The sequence below is a fragment of the Budorcas taxicolor genome, chromosome X, assembly GCF_023091745.1.
Source record: "Budorcas taxicolor isolate Tak-1 chromosome X, Takin1.1, whole genome shotgun sequence".
Classification (NCBI taxonomy): Eukaryota; Metazoa; Chordata; class Mammalia; order Artiodactyla; family Bovidae; genus Budorcas; species Budorcas taxicolor.
Window position 1 is genome coordinate 5,148,200 of NC_068935.1, and position 14,365 is coordinate 5,162,564.

A 14,365-nucleotide genomic window follows, 5' to 3' on the forward strand; every position below is an offset into this window, starting at 1 on the left:
AATTTGGCAATATTGTATAACTTAGGCCTTCAAAGTTGTTCTTAAATAGGTTAGTTGTTCTTAAAGCCACTAATGTCACACCTCTAAAAGTCATTTATTTACACCATATATAGATAGCAATATCAGTTATATACACCTATTTGGTGGTGGTGAAGTACAGGAAAAACATAAAATAAACAAATCCAAAATCCCTTCACTTATTTTCAAACCTCATGCATATAAAACAGTTTTGTTAAGTAAAATTCTCATGACAATACAAGTTGCAAGTTTCAGTTAAATGCTTAAACCATTTCTGAGAGGAAACCACTGAAGACCTTAGGGATATTCGTGTTTGTAAAGTATTTCTATACTAATTTAGAATACCTTGATTTTTGTTCAGACTATTCTCAGAAGAACTATTTGGTAAAGCTATAGGCAGGTTGATTAAGAGCATTTGAAAGTGCCAGAACAGCTTTAGTTTTTAAAGTATAGACATGATTCATTAATTCTTTCTGGTCTTGCCTCAAATGAGGACAAATGGTTGTTGATTTGCCACTGGTGCTGACTACTTCAGGCTAATGCATATGCAGAGTATTCTCCTTGAATAAGTAAGTAGGGATAGAAGGAAAAATGCCGAGAGGTGGAGCAGGAAGAACAGGAAAGCAAAATTTGTCTTTTCTTGGAAACTGACATCACCACTGCCCTGCTGAGCCGGAAGATGGCAATTGAGATGACTCTTTATGCCATTTAATGTTATCATGGTTTTCAAGTTTAAGCTCTCCTTTCAGAGACTGCTGCTATAAGTGAAGCAAACAAGTATAAAACTCTTAAATTGCTTGACTTTAACACAATTGATATTATCTGTTCCCTTTTTTTTTGAAATACATTGTAGCACTCAAATTAAGAATGTTAAAAGAAGAAAGGACAGTCACATTTGCATAAAGAATTAAGACATCTTTCTACTGTATATTACATTTGGCTGAATTAGTGTCAGCCCTGGTCATGTAGCACCAGGAAAGCATTTGGGGTGAGAGTTAGAAATAAAGCCAGGAAAGCATGTATGAAACTTGTCTGGTTGTCGCTACAGAGCTAATGTCTTTATGGTAATTGCAATCCTTAAAAATACATTATCTTTCTCAATGTTATTGTAGTGTGTGGTGGTATTGAAGAAAGCAATAATTTGTAAACAACCCTTGGCAGAGAACACAGAACTTAATTTTGCTTAAATAAAGGAGACGAACATTAGAATTCATGTGCTGTACCGAGACTGGCATGCAATAGCAGTTGTTTTGATATGTGCACCGAAGCATTCATGATTGCTTAAATATTAACTGTTCCATGAATATAAAAATACAATAGGGAAAAAGAAGCCATGATTAGGGAACATTTCTGCTAAAAGAAATGAAGTTGAATGATCTGATCGTATTGGTAGTCTAGCTGGGTTTATTCCAATGATTCTACCATATTCCTTCACTGCTTTCCCCTACATCCTTTCTTTCTAAGGACAGTTCAATATAAATGTGGGTCCTGTTGTGTTGCTATCTGTTCGAGCTCTTTCCCTGATGCAGAGGGATTAGGCATTTCTGAGTTTTCCTGAGTAAAGGACCTGTTGATAAGTTGCGGAGTTTCATTGTAGCCATTTGTATAAACACTAGGGGGAAAGGGAGCAGGCATGTCTAGAAAGGTCTAGAGACATGGACTTTTATCTCACATTGAAGTTTTTTCTTTTTCTATTCAAGTAAAGTTGATAGACATGATATTATAGAAGTTCCATGTCTACAATATACTGATTCACAATTTTTAAAGGTTATACTCCATTTATAGTTATTTTAAAATAGTTGCTACATTCCCCCTGTTGTATAACATATCTTTGTAGCTTATTTGATACATAATAGTTTGTACCTCTTAGTCCTCTTACCCTGTGCCCTTGCCCCTCCCCACTGATAACCATCAGTTTATTCTCTAGGTCTGTGAGTCTGCTTCTCTTCTGTTATATGTTCACTGCTTTATTGTATTTTTATATTCCATCACAGTGACGTTTCCATAGTTTTAAACCTGCTTCAATCTATCATGGTGTTTGTTTACTTAGAGCCAGCACACATTAGCCTAGAAATTAGAACTGGAGAAATAAATTCATAAGGTAAGACTTTTTATGGAAAGCATTGAAACCTGATGTCTTGCATTGAAATTTGTTGCTCTAATCCAAAATTCTTGAGCAAATATTCAACAGTAATTCAGATTTGCTAATAAGAAGTGACTTTTGCACCTTAAATTACAGTTGGAAGTCATGAAGGATCTTCTGGGTTGTCTAGCCCATCGCCCTGATAATACAAGGACGATAAGACACACTACAGCATCAGGTAGCTGTATTTTCAATACACTTTTAGGTGAAGGATGAGGGAGAGTTTTAAAGACTTATGAGCTTTGGACATACTGTTTGGGTCATCAGTTCTTAGATGAGTAGATGGTAAGTTCTGATACTAATCAGTCTCATTTTTAATATAAATTAATCAAGAACATTCAGAGTGATTGTGTCCTTCAGATGTCACAGATTGCTAGACAGTTCCTCTCTAGTTTTAAATGAACAGTAAGCTTTGGAGTTATGTTGGCACTTCAGCTTTTTATATGTGGAAGTAATTATGAGAGGGCCCTGGCAAACATCTTGTCTAGAAATTTCCTTCGAAGAAGACTAGTGGTTCTCAAACTTTAGCATGCCCCAATCATCTGGAGGTACTATCAAGATTTTTTGGCCAATATATTAAAACATATATTGATGGACCCCTACCCTTCGAGTTTCTGGTTTAGTCAGTTTCATGCATGGCCCTCATTTTTGAATTTCGATCAAGTCCCTAGGTGATGCTGAATCTATTTGTTCAGGAACCATGGTTTGAGAATGAGTGAAATAACCAGTGCCTATGCATTTTCCTTTCTCATGATTTTTAATGTTTACTTCTTCTATTGCCTAATCCCCACAGCCTTAGTTATGTTTAACTTATTTAGGACAAAAAATCATAATAATCTTTGTTACTAGCTTCACCATTTTTCAGCTGCCAGCTCTGCTGCCCACTCTATTATGTAGCTATTTGTTACCCATAATCAATATTTTTAATAAATTACCTTACATGTTACCTTCTCTTTCTGGCTATCCAGTCTTTTTAAGTTTGCACCACTGGCAATGTATTGAAACTGTGCATGAAGGTCATGGAAGATTTCTCTAATCATCAAGTCAGTTCTCATTATCTTTGGGCTCTCTGTAGCATTTATTCATTCAACAAACATTTGCTGAACAAAATTATATTTTTTCTTCTTTCTTAAGTAGTTCACAGTTTGACAGGTGAGACTCCTTGTGTAAACAAAATGATATATTATGGAATAAATCCTTTAACTAAAGTTTATATAAATCACTATGAGAAAATAAAAGCAATATTTATTAATTCTGTTCAGGAAAGTTCAGAGAGGATCATTAGCACTACTCTCCCAGAATGACCCTGTCCCCCAGTCCCATCACCTTCATCACCCTTGATGCTTAATTCAGTCCAGAATGTGATAGACACCCAATTTTCGTAAGTTACCATGTTGTATTCTGGCACCAACTCTTGACCAAGGTCAAGTTACTTAAGCACTCTAAACCTGGTTCCTTACCTATAAAATGGGCTTGTTAATAACTGAATATTTTCATGAGTTTTTAAACAAAAGATGACACATTTGAAACACTTCTCAAAGTACCTGGCCCATAGGCACATGATAGATAGGTTAGAAATGTTGGTTCTCATCCCCCTTAAAGGGGGTATAGGCTACTACCACATGATGAAGGAATAAGGCATTTTAGGTCAAGAAGAACGTAAGAAAATGAATGGAAACCTTCACCCATTCATGCATTCAGTAAATATATATTAAGTACCTGTTATGTGCCAGCCATTGTTCTAGATTCTGAGTAGGTAAAAGTGAACAAAGCAGACCAAAAAATGCCCTCTACTTGTGTAGCTGACATTGTACCAGAGAGAGACAGATAATACAAATATAAGTATTTTTATTATAATATATAATCTAAATATAAATGTAATAATTTTATTATAATAAAAATATTATAAATAAGTATATTTGTGATGATTGCTATGGAGAAAAATATAAGAGGGAGAGAGGTAAGAGATATTTTGAGAGTAGATTGCAAGTTTCGATAGAGTAACCAGAAAAGAACATAATGAGAAAGTGACTTTTGAGTACAGATCTTGAAAGATGAGAAGGAGCTAGCCATGCTGGTGCATAAAAGTGAAACCTTGCAGGCAGAGAAAAAGTACATGCACAGGCTCTGAGTGAGACACATGCCTGGTAAATTCAAGGAGCAACAGAATGGAGGTCAAGCATGGCTCAAGGGGGCTGGTGAGGGACAGTAGCTAGAGAGAAGATCTCACTGGTGATGGTGGTCCAGGTCACAGAGGGGCTTTTAGGTTATGGTAATGACTTACTCTATATGAAGATGGGAAGCTAAAGTAGATTCTTAGCACTTCTGATCTAGACGGTGATCCTGGGCATGATAATAGACTATCTTATTAATTTCTACAAGTCTTATCTAATGCCCATTTTACGGTCAGAAGCTGAGACACAGAGTATTGAGGTCACTTGCCCAAGGTCGCACAAGTAGTGAATGGTATAGAGTGAAGGTTCAAACCCAGTACTGTCTGAATCCAGTCTGTGCTCGATAACTCTTCTGATTAGAAATGTGAACCTCTTTATATGAGTTGTAGAGAACCATTATTTTTTTGAAGGAAGAGAATGGCATGGTCATACGGATGTTTAAGAAGCATTGTTATATAGGATAAAATGAAGCAGAGAGAATGGAATGGCCGTGACCACCTTCCATAGATGAGCTTCACATAGCTACGACTCGACGTTTAAAAAACAAACTGCTACCTCCTTCTCAAAGCCAGCTTACTCTAGAGAGTTACCGCTTTCTCAGTACAACCATTCTTTATTTTTTTCTTCTTTTTTAAAAGTTTTAATTGGAGGCTAAGTACTTTACAATATTGTGGTGGTCTTTGCCATACATTCACATGAATCAGCCATGGGTGTACATGTGTTCCCCATCCTGACCCTCCTTCCCCATCCCATCCCTCTGGGTCATCCCAGTGCACCGGCCCTGAGCACCCTGTCTCATGCATCGAACCAGGACTAGAGATCTATTTCACAGATGATAATATACATGTTTCAAAGCTATTCTCTCAAATTATCCCACCCTTGCCTTCTCTCACAGAGTCCAACAGTTTGTTCTTTACATTTGTGTCTCTTTTGCTATCTTACATATAGGGTCATCATTTCCATCTTTCTAAATTCCATATATATATGATAATATACTGTATTGGTGTTTTTCTTTCTGACTTACTTCACTCTGTATAATAGGCTCCAATTTCATCCTCTTCATTAGAACTGATTCAAATGCATTCTTTTTAATAACTGAGTAATATTCCATTGTGTATATGTATCACAGCTTTCTTATCCATTTGTCTGCCGATGGACATCTAGACATCTAGGTTGCTTTCATGTCCTAGCTATTGTAAACAGTGTTGCAATGAACATTGGGGTACACGTGTCTCTTTCAGTTCTGGTTTCCTTGGTGTGTATGCCCAGCAGTGGGATTGCTGGGTCGTATGGCAGTTCTGTTTCCAATACAACCATTCTTTTAATCACCCAAATTTAAAACTTCTGGAGTCTGATCTTTCCCTTTCCATCATCCCCGGTATTTCTTTTCAATGGCTTAATCTTGTTCATCTTCACAGTGTGTCTTAAATTTGTCCTTTCTTTGGCTTGTTTTTTTTTTTTTTCATGTACTCATTATCATTTTAGATATATCAGTCCTTGACACTTTCTACAAAATTACTCTTCGACATCATCCCCTTTCTGTATAACTTTGTGTTTTCTTGTAAATGCTAGGCTTTGGGGGCTTTGAAAGTACCATTTATTGTTTATCTCTGATCCCATATATTGTTTATGTCTGATCTCTAGTGTCCAGCCCACATTGAATCATCAAATGTACTTCTACATTCATAATTGCTTTGCTCGTAACCTGTCTCCCCTTATAAATGTTTAGTGCTTCATTTCCCAAGGGGACATTGTAACTTTGTTCTGGCATTCCCTCTCATATAACTCACAACAGATAACGGTGTCCTGAAAAAGTCTGGGCTTTGTGGTCAATATTTCTGTATGTGTATGTATGTATATGTGTGTGTGTGTGCGTATGTGTACACATGCACACAGAACAAGAGTATACTTTAATTTAGAAGAATTGTTCTGTGGCCTCACAGGTGGGAATTTATGTGGAGAAAAATCTTCATTCAGCAACATTGATTGCCTCCCTAGGTGTGTCCTACGATGCTCCTAGGTACTGTGGACAAGAAATATTAGTGAAACAAGGTTTCTTCCCTTGAAAGAGCTCATACTGACTGGAAGAAAGTACTGTGTTGAAATGTTTATAGTGAAGGAACATAGCAAAGGAAGGAGTACTTGAGTACTCTTGAAATTTGAGTAGGTATTCACTTGGCAGATAGAGAAAAGAGGAGGAGAGTCTATGGAGAGCACAAGATGTACAAAAGCACGGTGGTGTGACACTGTATGGTATGTTCAAGCAGTTGTAATCAAACTGAAGAGAAGAATAGGTACGAGAAAGCAGCAGGGGACACGTTAGAAAGGTAGGCAAGGGGCAACTGAGAAAGGGCTTTAAATGCAAAACCAAGAAGTTGGTGTGCTTTTCTAGTAGCTGAAGGGAGACTTTGCAATGGAAACTTTGAATGGGTCCTAATCATCCTGACAAAATTAAACATTTAAAAACTAACATTTGCGTGGCGAGGTTAAATGAACTGAAATAGTTTGGTTTAAGAGCAAAGGACACCTGAGAAAGGGAGTTTTCACACTTGTGAGAGGTGGTTATACAGAGGAGAGTGACCAGTTATTTTCAGTTTCCACTGACGACAGAGCAAGAAGAAATAGGCTAAAATCTCAGGAGAAGGGAAAATTACCTATAGAAGGGGTCCTTCGCAGAAAGACTGAGTGTGACTGACATGTATGATTAAAATGTTGGCTCAGGCACTCTGGCTGTGTGCTGCCTTCTTTGTGTTCAGTCCAGCTGATTTCAAAAATCAGGTGAACACTGCAGGTTTTCAGGCTCGAATGAGAATGTTCAAAATAAATCTTTTATAAGGCAATTGGCTATTCAGATATTTTGCTATCTCCCTAACTAAAGTTTTGGAAATGTATTTGAACACATCACATATAAATAGTATCTTTCATAATATAGCACTCCTGTTTATTAGGGAAAAAAATGATCAGAATTTGCTAGAGAAATGTGTTAATCTGTTAAAGGTATTTTGTACTCAGGTACCATTTCAGAAAGTTATTAAAGATTAGGTAGATATAGGTAGTATAAATTCAGTTATTAATCTTTATGTATAACATTTATTGGTCAGATGATTATAATTAAAATGACTATGTGGTTTATTAACTGACAGTTAATCAGTGAATATAGTGAATTGGTCTATTTTTATTGATGTCATTCACTGATAACTCACTTTATTAAGATGTTATAAAATGTTTTTAGCTTTTTCAAATAATTCCAGTTTCTGGAGCTATTTGTGGTTATATTGTTTGAAAATAGGTACAAGACAGAGGATTATAGGGTGGCCATTTTGTTCATCCTTTTGCATGTTATACTGAATTAACCTGATACCAAAACAAAGTTAATTTTATTTATTAGTAAACTAACCTAAACACTTTGGAAGTGATTTTGAACATACTCAGGTTACCTTTATACTACCCCAGGAGATGTCTGTAGCTAGTGAGTACACTTGGAAGAGCAAATTATTGGATAAATGTCTTTAGCCATTAGAAGTGATGAAGGTGAATGTTCTTAGTTGCTTTCTGTACTTGACATTGAACCATTCAATAGGTCCTGAGAGAGATGATGACTAATGTGTGGATGGTATAGACACAGTAAGAGACACTGAAGCCTTGATAATACAAAGTAAATATACTTTTATGTAAAGATGCTTTACCCTTATGTTTTGATATTATATGTTCATTTTTAAATGCTTGGTCTAAGTGTCATGGGCATAGAGAAAAATGTTTGAAAGACCACATGTTTGTTGTTAATATTCCCTGCCAGTTTGAAACCACAAGATAGACTCTTGGTGTAATGTTATTTAAAAAATAAACATTTCAATACAGATTTAGCAAGTCATCTCCCATACCAACTACAGTATTTCTCAGCTTGACAAGATAAGCATGTGGCCATGTTTGTCCACGCCTTGAAGGCAATGTTAGAAATCTAGAAAAGTCATGCAACTCTGTTGACTACTCTTTCTGATTTCGATAAAGATATTTGACTGAAATGTTATACTTCGCATCTGAGAATTCTGAAAATTAAGCACTTATAAGCATGCATGTCAAAAAGGGAGTTTTTGAATCACCCACAAGGTTGCCATACGAGCACAGTGCTATTTCTCTATTCTTGTGTTTTCCTTTCCAGTATTGGCCTTGTGCATTTTTAAAAAGAAAATTGATATTCTTCTACAGTGTGGTATCCTAAAAAATTGCGTAGGTTTTTATTGTTGGGCATACTGTGTTTGTCTCTCTGTGTGTAAATAGTTTGTCTCCATAGATTTCATAAAATACAGATCAATTTCCCTCCTTTAGGAAGATGTGCCTTCAATTTCTTTAAGTACCTAATATTTTTCAGTTGACTTCAGTCACTTAGTCATGTCCGACTCCTTGAGACCTTATGGACGGTAGCAAGCCAGGCTTCCCTGTTCATCACCAACTCCTGGAGCCTACTCAGACTCATGTCCATTGCATCGTTGATGCCATTCAACCATCTCATCCTCTGTCATCCCCTTCTGCTCCCACCTTCCCTCTTTCCTAGCATCAGGGTCTTTTCCAGTGAGTCGATTCTTTGCATCAGGTGGCAAAGTATTGGAGTTTCAGCTTCAGCATCAGTCCTTCCAATGAATATTCAGGATTGAATTCCTTTGGGATGGACTGGTTGGATCTCCTTGCAGTCCAAGGGACTCTCAAGTCTTCTCCAACACCACAGTTCAAAAGCATCAATTCTTTGGCGCTCAGCTTTCTTTATAGTCCAACTCTCACATCCATACATGACTACTGGAAAAACCATAGCTTTGACTAGATGGACTTTTGTTGGCAAAGTAATGTCTTCTTTTTAATATGCTGTCTGTGTTGGTCATAGCTTTTCTTCCAAAGTGTCTTCCAATTTCATGGCTACAGTCACCATCTGCAGTGATTTTAGAGCCCCCAAGAATAAAGGCTCTCACTGTTTCCATTGTTTCCTCATCTATTTGCAACGAAGTGTTGGGACCAGATGCCATGATCTTAGATTTCTGAATGTTGAGTTTTAAAACAAGTTTTTCACTCTCCTCTTTCACTTCCATCAAGAGGCTCTTTAGTTCTTCTTCACTTCCTGCCATAAGGGTGTTGTCATCTGCATATCTGAGGTTATTCATATTTCTCCCGGCAATCTTGATTCCAGCTTGTGCTTCTTCCAGCCCAGCGTTTCTCATGATGTACTCTGCATAGAAGTTAAATAAGCAGGGTGATAGTTTACAGCCTTGATGTACTCCTTTCCCAATTTGGAACCAGTCTGTTGTTCTATGTCCAGTTCTAACTGTTGCTTCTTGAACTGCCTACAAATTTCTCAGGAGGCAGATCAGTTGCTCTGGTTTTCCCATCTCCTGAAGAATTTTCCACAGTTTGTTTTGATCCACACAGTCAAAGGCTTTGGTGTAGTCAATAAAGCAAAAGTAGATGTTTTTCTGGAACTCTTCTTGCTTTTTCGTTGATCCAGTGGACGTTGGCAATTTGATCTCTGGTTCTTCTGCCTTTTATAACTCCAGCTTGAACATTTAGGAATTAAAGTAGTTTGTAAGAAACGACAACAACAAAAAAAGAAAATGTTTATTTCCTTATTGCTTGGAGTAGCTAGCATCCTCTGAAAGGGATGCACTTTGTGAACATATAACACTAATCTCAAGAAAAGACCTCTCTTTAGGAAAGTGAACCTCCTACAGAGACTTCTACAGCTGCGAGCCTGACTTAAGACAAATTGCTCTTTAGGTTTTTGTTGCTTTTTGTTCTTATAGCTTATTCTTGAATTGTGTCATTTCAGCTTTGTAGTACTTAAAAGTGTTTAGTGCATCAGCATAACAATGCAAAATTGTAAGTATTTTTACCTGCCTTGGAATTACCAGCATCATGACTCCCATGGCCGTTTGTTTTGAGCCTTAAGACTAACATTTCTTTTACGTTGCTCATATCATTGGAATCTAACAGTTATTCTAATAAACTGTAACACAAAAAGTATGGACCTGATTAAGTAAATGTGATTTTTTTTTCCTTAGCCACTAAAACAATAAGGATTAAATTACTTTGTAATTACCTAAATATCCTCCAAGCCTTTTCACAAGCCTGTTTGTAAAGAATATTCATTTATTCTAAACAGTAATCCTTAAAGCTAAAATCCCCAAATCAGTATGGACATCAGTGGACAAACCCATCATCTAAGGATTATAGAATGAAAACATCCAGTAGAATGAGAAAACTTGATATTTCATCCCATATTTGTCCTTTGTTTCTAAGTAAATCCTTGATTTCATTTGTAGCTTAGTCTTGTATAACAGTTATATTAAAGAAAATACTTAGATTCTCATTATAGATTTTTTTGGTCCTATACTTTGAAGTGTTTTTTATCATTCTAACTGCGGCATCTCTTTTCTAGTGTCTCTGAAAAGAAGATACAATGTGTAAGCAGAAAAATAAAATTTGACATATTATCATGATTGTGTGGTCAGATTCTGTTTATAAATCAGCTTAAAAAGCCTTCAGTTATTCTTTTTTGATGGCCCATGCAAGTAAAAGAGCATACAATGCACTTGCTCTTTTATTTTAATTTGCATAGATGATGGCTGAAGTAAATATAACCTCATAGATGCATCCAGCTTTTAAGAATATATTTTTGAAATAATACAAAGACCAAAATGCTGATAACAGAAACATCCATTAACTTGGACTATTGTTATCAATACTTAAGTGGTGGTTCTTTTCTCAGGAAAAGAATAGTTCACTTTGCCATCATGATTTAGACATTTTAAGAAATACAGATGAAAGTTTATTATTATTATTATTATTTACATTTTGGGTCACCTTTCTCTGTTTAAAAATGAGTTCATTTTAAAACCCAGCACATTGTTACTAGAGCCCAGTAGAAACTACCCTAGACATTTTTTTAAAAGTTATATTAATTATAATGAATTGAGTTCATTCATTCATTTCACTTCTTTAAGTAAAAGTCTATATTTATATTGCTGAAAAATACTAAAAATAGTTATCGTTGTTCCATTTCAGATCCGAGATACTAAATCAGCAGATCAAAAAACCACCCTCTTGCATTTTCTTGCTGAAATTTGTGAGGAAAATTACCGGGATATCCTGAAATTTACTGATGAACTGGAGCATGTAGAAAGTGCAAGCAAAGGTAATTGATTTATAACTGATTTGAAACTACATCCTGCCTAAATATTATATTAAATGGTAATCTATAAGCATTAATCATATTTTTTGTTTGGTTACTGACCTAAGAAAAGCAGGAAGATAGTTTTCCTTAGTTTGTATTTGACAACATAGTATATTTTAATAACCTGCTTTTAACTGACTTTTTTTTTTTTTAGCAATTCTAGGTTATTGAAGCCTTTGTGTCTCTGATCAGATAATATGTTTGTTCATTCATTTCATAAACACTTAAGTGTATATTGTTTGCAAAAAAACCATACAGTGGGGCTGTTGGTAATATCAAAATGATTGTGAGATAGTTTTTGCTAGAATGAATTTAAAATCTAGAAGAGAAGACATGTATACAAATACTATATAAAACAGAGATGAATATGAGAAGTGCTATAAGCAAATAGACTGTAGTTTAGATGACGTCCTCGGTGGCTCAGATGGTAAAGCAGGAGACCTGGGTCCGATCCCTGGGTTGGGAAGATCCCCTGGAGAAGGAAATGGCAATCCACTCCAGTACTGTTGCCTGGAAAATGGCATGGACAGAGGAGCCTGGTAGGCTACAGTCCATGGGGTCGCAAAGAGTCGGACACGACTATGCAACTTCACTTTCCTTTCCTTTCCTTTAGATGAGAGGGAAAATACTTTTGAATAGATAGTTAAGTGAAGGCATAGTGAAAGAGGCCGAAAAGGTGAAGTATGAAAATTAGGATTTCTACAGACATGGAAAAGGAGTATGCTGTCCAGACAGTCAACAGTACCAGCAAGGCACAGTCATGAAATGTGTTAGGATAGGTGAAAACATCACTGAGGAAGAGGAAAAATGTCTCCAGACTTTAATTTGAACTGATTAGCCTTGTTGGTTAGTGAGTATTTACTTTTGCCAGAAGTTGAAAAGTGGATGAAAGGAAGGATCAAGGAAACATTTTTTTGAAGGTGAAACAATAGATGTGGAGTACATTTTTCCTCTTGGATCAGAAAAGTAAGCAATCAAGCTCTTATCTGAAACTGCACTATGATAATTCCACTTCTCTGGAGAAGGAAATGGCAACCCACTCCAGTATTCTTGCCTGGAAAATTCTGTGGATAGAGGAACCTGGAGGGCTACAGTCCATAGGGTTGCAAAGAGTCAGATACGACTGAGCAGAGCAACACAATTCCACTTCTCTATAACTCTGAGAACTTTCAGTAAGGACTCAAAAGCATATGCTTCCTGAGTTTACTACAAACCATATACACTGGTTAGTGTCCTTCGAAGTCGAAAAAAAGTGTGTCTGTAAAACTCAGAATGTCATATGTATAATATTGTTCAGTGGCCAGTGGTCATCTCTGCCATTCTGCTATTGTTGATCATATCCTCAATGTTTTTCTTTAATGAAATTAATGGAATTTCTTTAACTCCTTTAATTTAATGAATACTATAGTTGTTGCTATCGTCTTGTTAGAGGAGAGTAATTGTAAGGCTACCTGTAATCCTTCCATTCTCAGCCAAGTATGTATTAGGCTCAGTTCTATTTCCTACTCCTGGGCTTTTGGCAAATCTTTTGCACAGTTTTCTTTTACAATCTCACCAACTTCTCTCTTCCTCTCCATTTTAAGAGCAAAACCTCTCTGATATATTTGCTTATTTCTGCTTTCGTGTATTCATGAAATGAATGTCATTATATTTAAAAAAAACTGTTGCAAAAGATCTTCCTTTCTTACTGTTTGGGCTTCAGCAATCCCCTGTCAAGTTATTGTGACTAGTTCTTTTTCTTTCCCTATAAAATTTAGACTCAGAGTTCTCAAGAAGTTCTTACATATATTCCACTTACTTGCATCCCCCTTTCATTCCCTTCTAGTTCTCTTTCAGTGTGCCCAGACATACTTTGACTTGAGCCATTTTTATTCCTTTCTGATAACCCTATCTCTGTGTATCATGCTACGTCCTGTGCCTGAGAATCTCAAGTGCCCTGTCCTCTGACACCTGACGTTTGTCAAATCACTGTTCGGGATACATTTCCTTACTTTTTTTTAATGTGTTACTATTGAGCCCTTATGAGAAAATACTTGTGAAATTAGACTGCAAGAGACAAACAGAACGTGGTGTGAAAGGTCAAGCCAATTTCTTCTTTGTAGTTAAATGCTTTCCCTTGGTGCTTAAGTTTAGCATGTTTGTTTGCTTAATATAGATTTCAGTTCTCTCTGAATCATATTCTGTCACCTCCAATACTGTGGATATAGCTAGCATATCTGTATTCATAGCCAACCAGCAAAAATAAAAATAGATCAACACTATATAGGAATTATTTTCTGTAATTATGGCCTATCTCCTTGTTAAATTACTGCTTATAGAAAGAAAAAAGTACCTTTCTTTCTAAACTGGAGTGGTACAGGAAAGTTGAAACTAGTTAATGATTTTTATATTATTTTTATATTTTTCATATTTAAAGAACGATTGTATGACTACTAATATCTATCTTTTGTGTTTTCTGTTTTCTTCCTACACCTTTGAAAATCCTCTGGTTTTCATTTTTTTATTGAAGTATAGTTGATTAACAATATTGTGTTAGTGTCAGGTATACAGCAAAGTGATTCAATTATATATATGTGTATATTTTTTCAGATTACTTTCCATTATATGTTATAAGATATTGAATATAGTCCTTATGATATAAACCCTTGTTGTTTATGTTTTGTATATATATTAGTGTATATATGTATTCCTCACCCTTGTAGGTTTTTTGATTGTTAGAACCTAAGTACCTATTTTAATAGAATAAGTATCTGTTCTGTCTGGAATAACAAATAGATGTATTTCAGGTCATTACTTAAGGTATATATAAGGTAT

General features: G+C 35.9%; 1 protein-coding gene across 1 annotated transcript in view; it reads left to right on the forward strand.

The window, feature by feature from the left end:
• The window catches only part of DIAPH2 (diaphanous related formin 2), a 791,835-nt gene that overhangs the window by 515,390 nt on the left and 262,080 nt on the right, over window positions 1–14,365 (forward strand). The window contains exon 24 of the mRNA XM_052663405.1: window positions 11,383–11,512. Within this exon, the coding sequence (XP_052519365.1) occupies window positions 11,383–11,512 (130 nt within the window). The remainder of the gene's footprint in view (window positions 1–11,382; window positions 11,513–14,365) is intronic.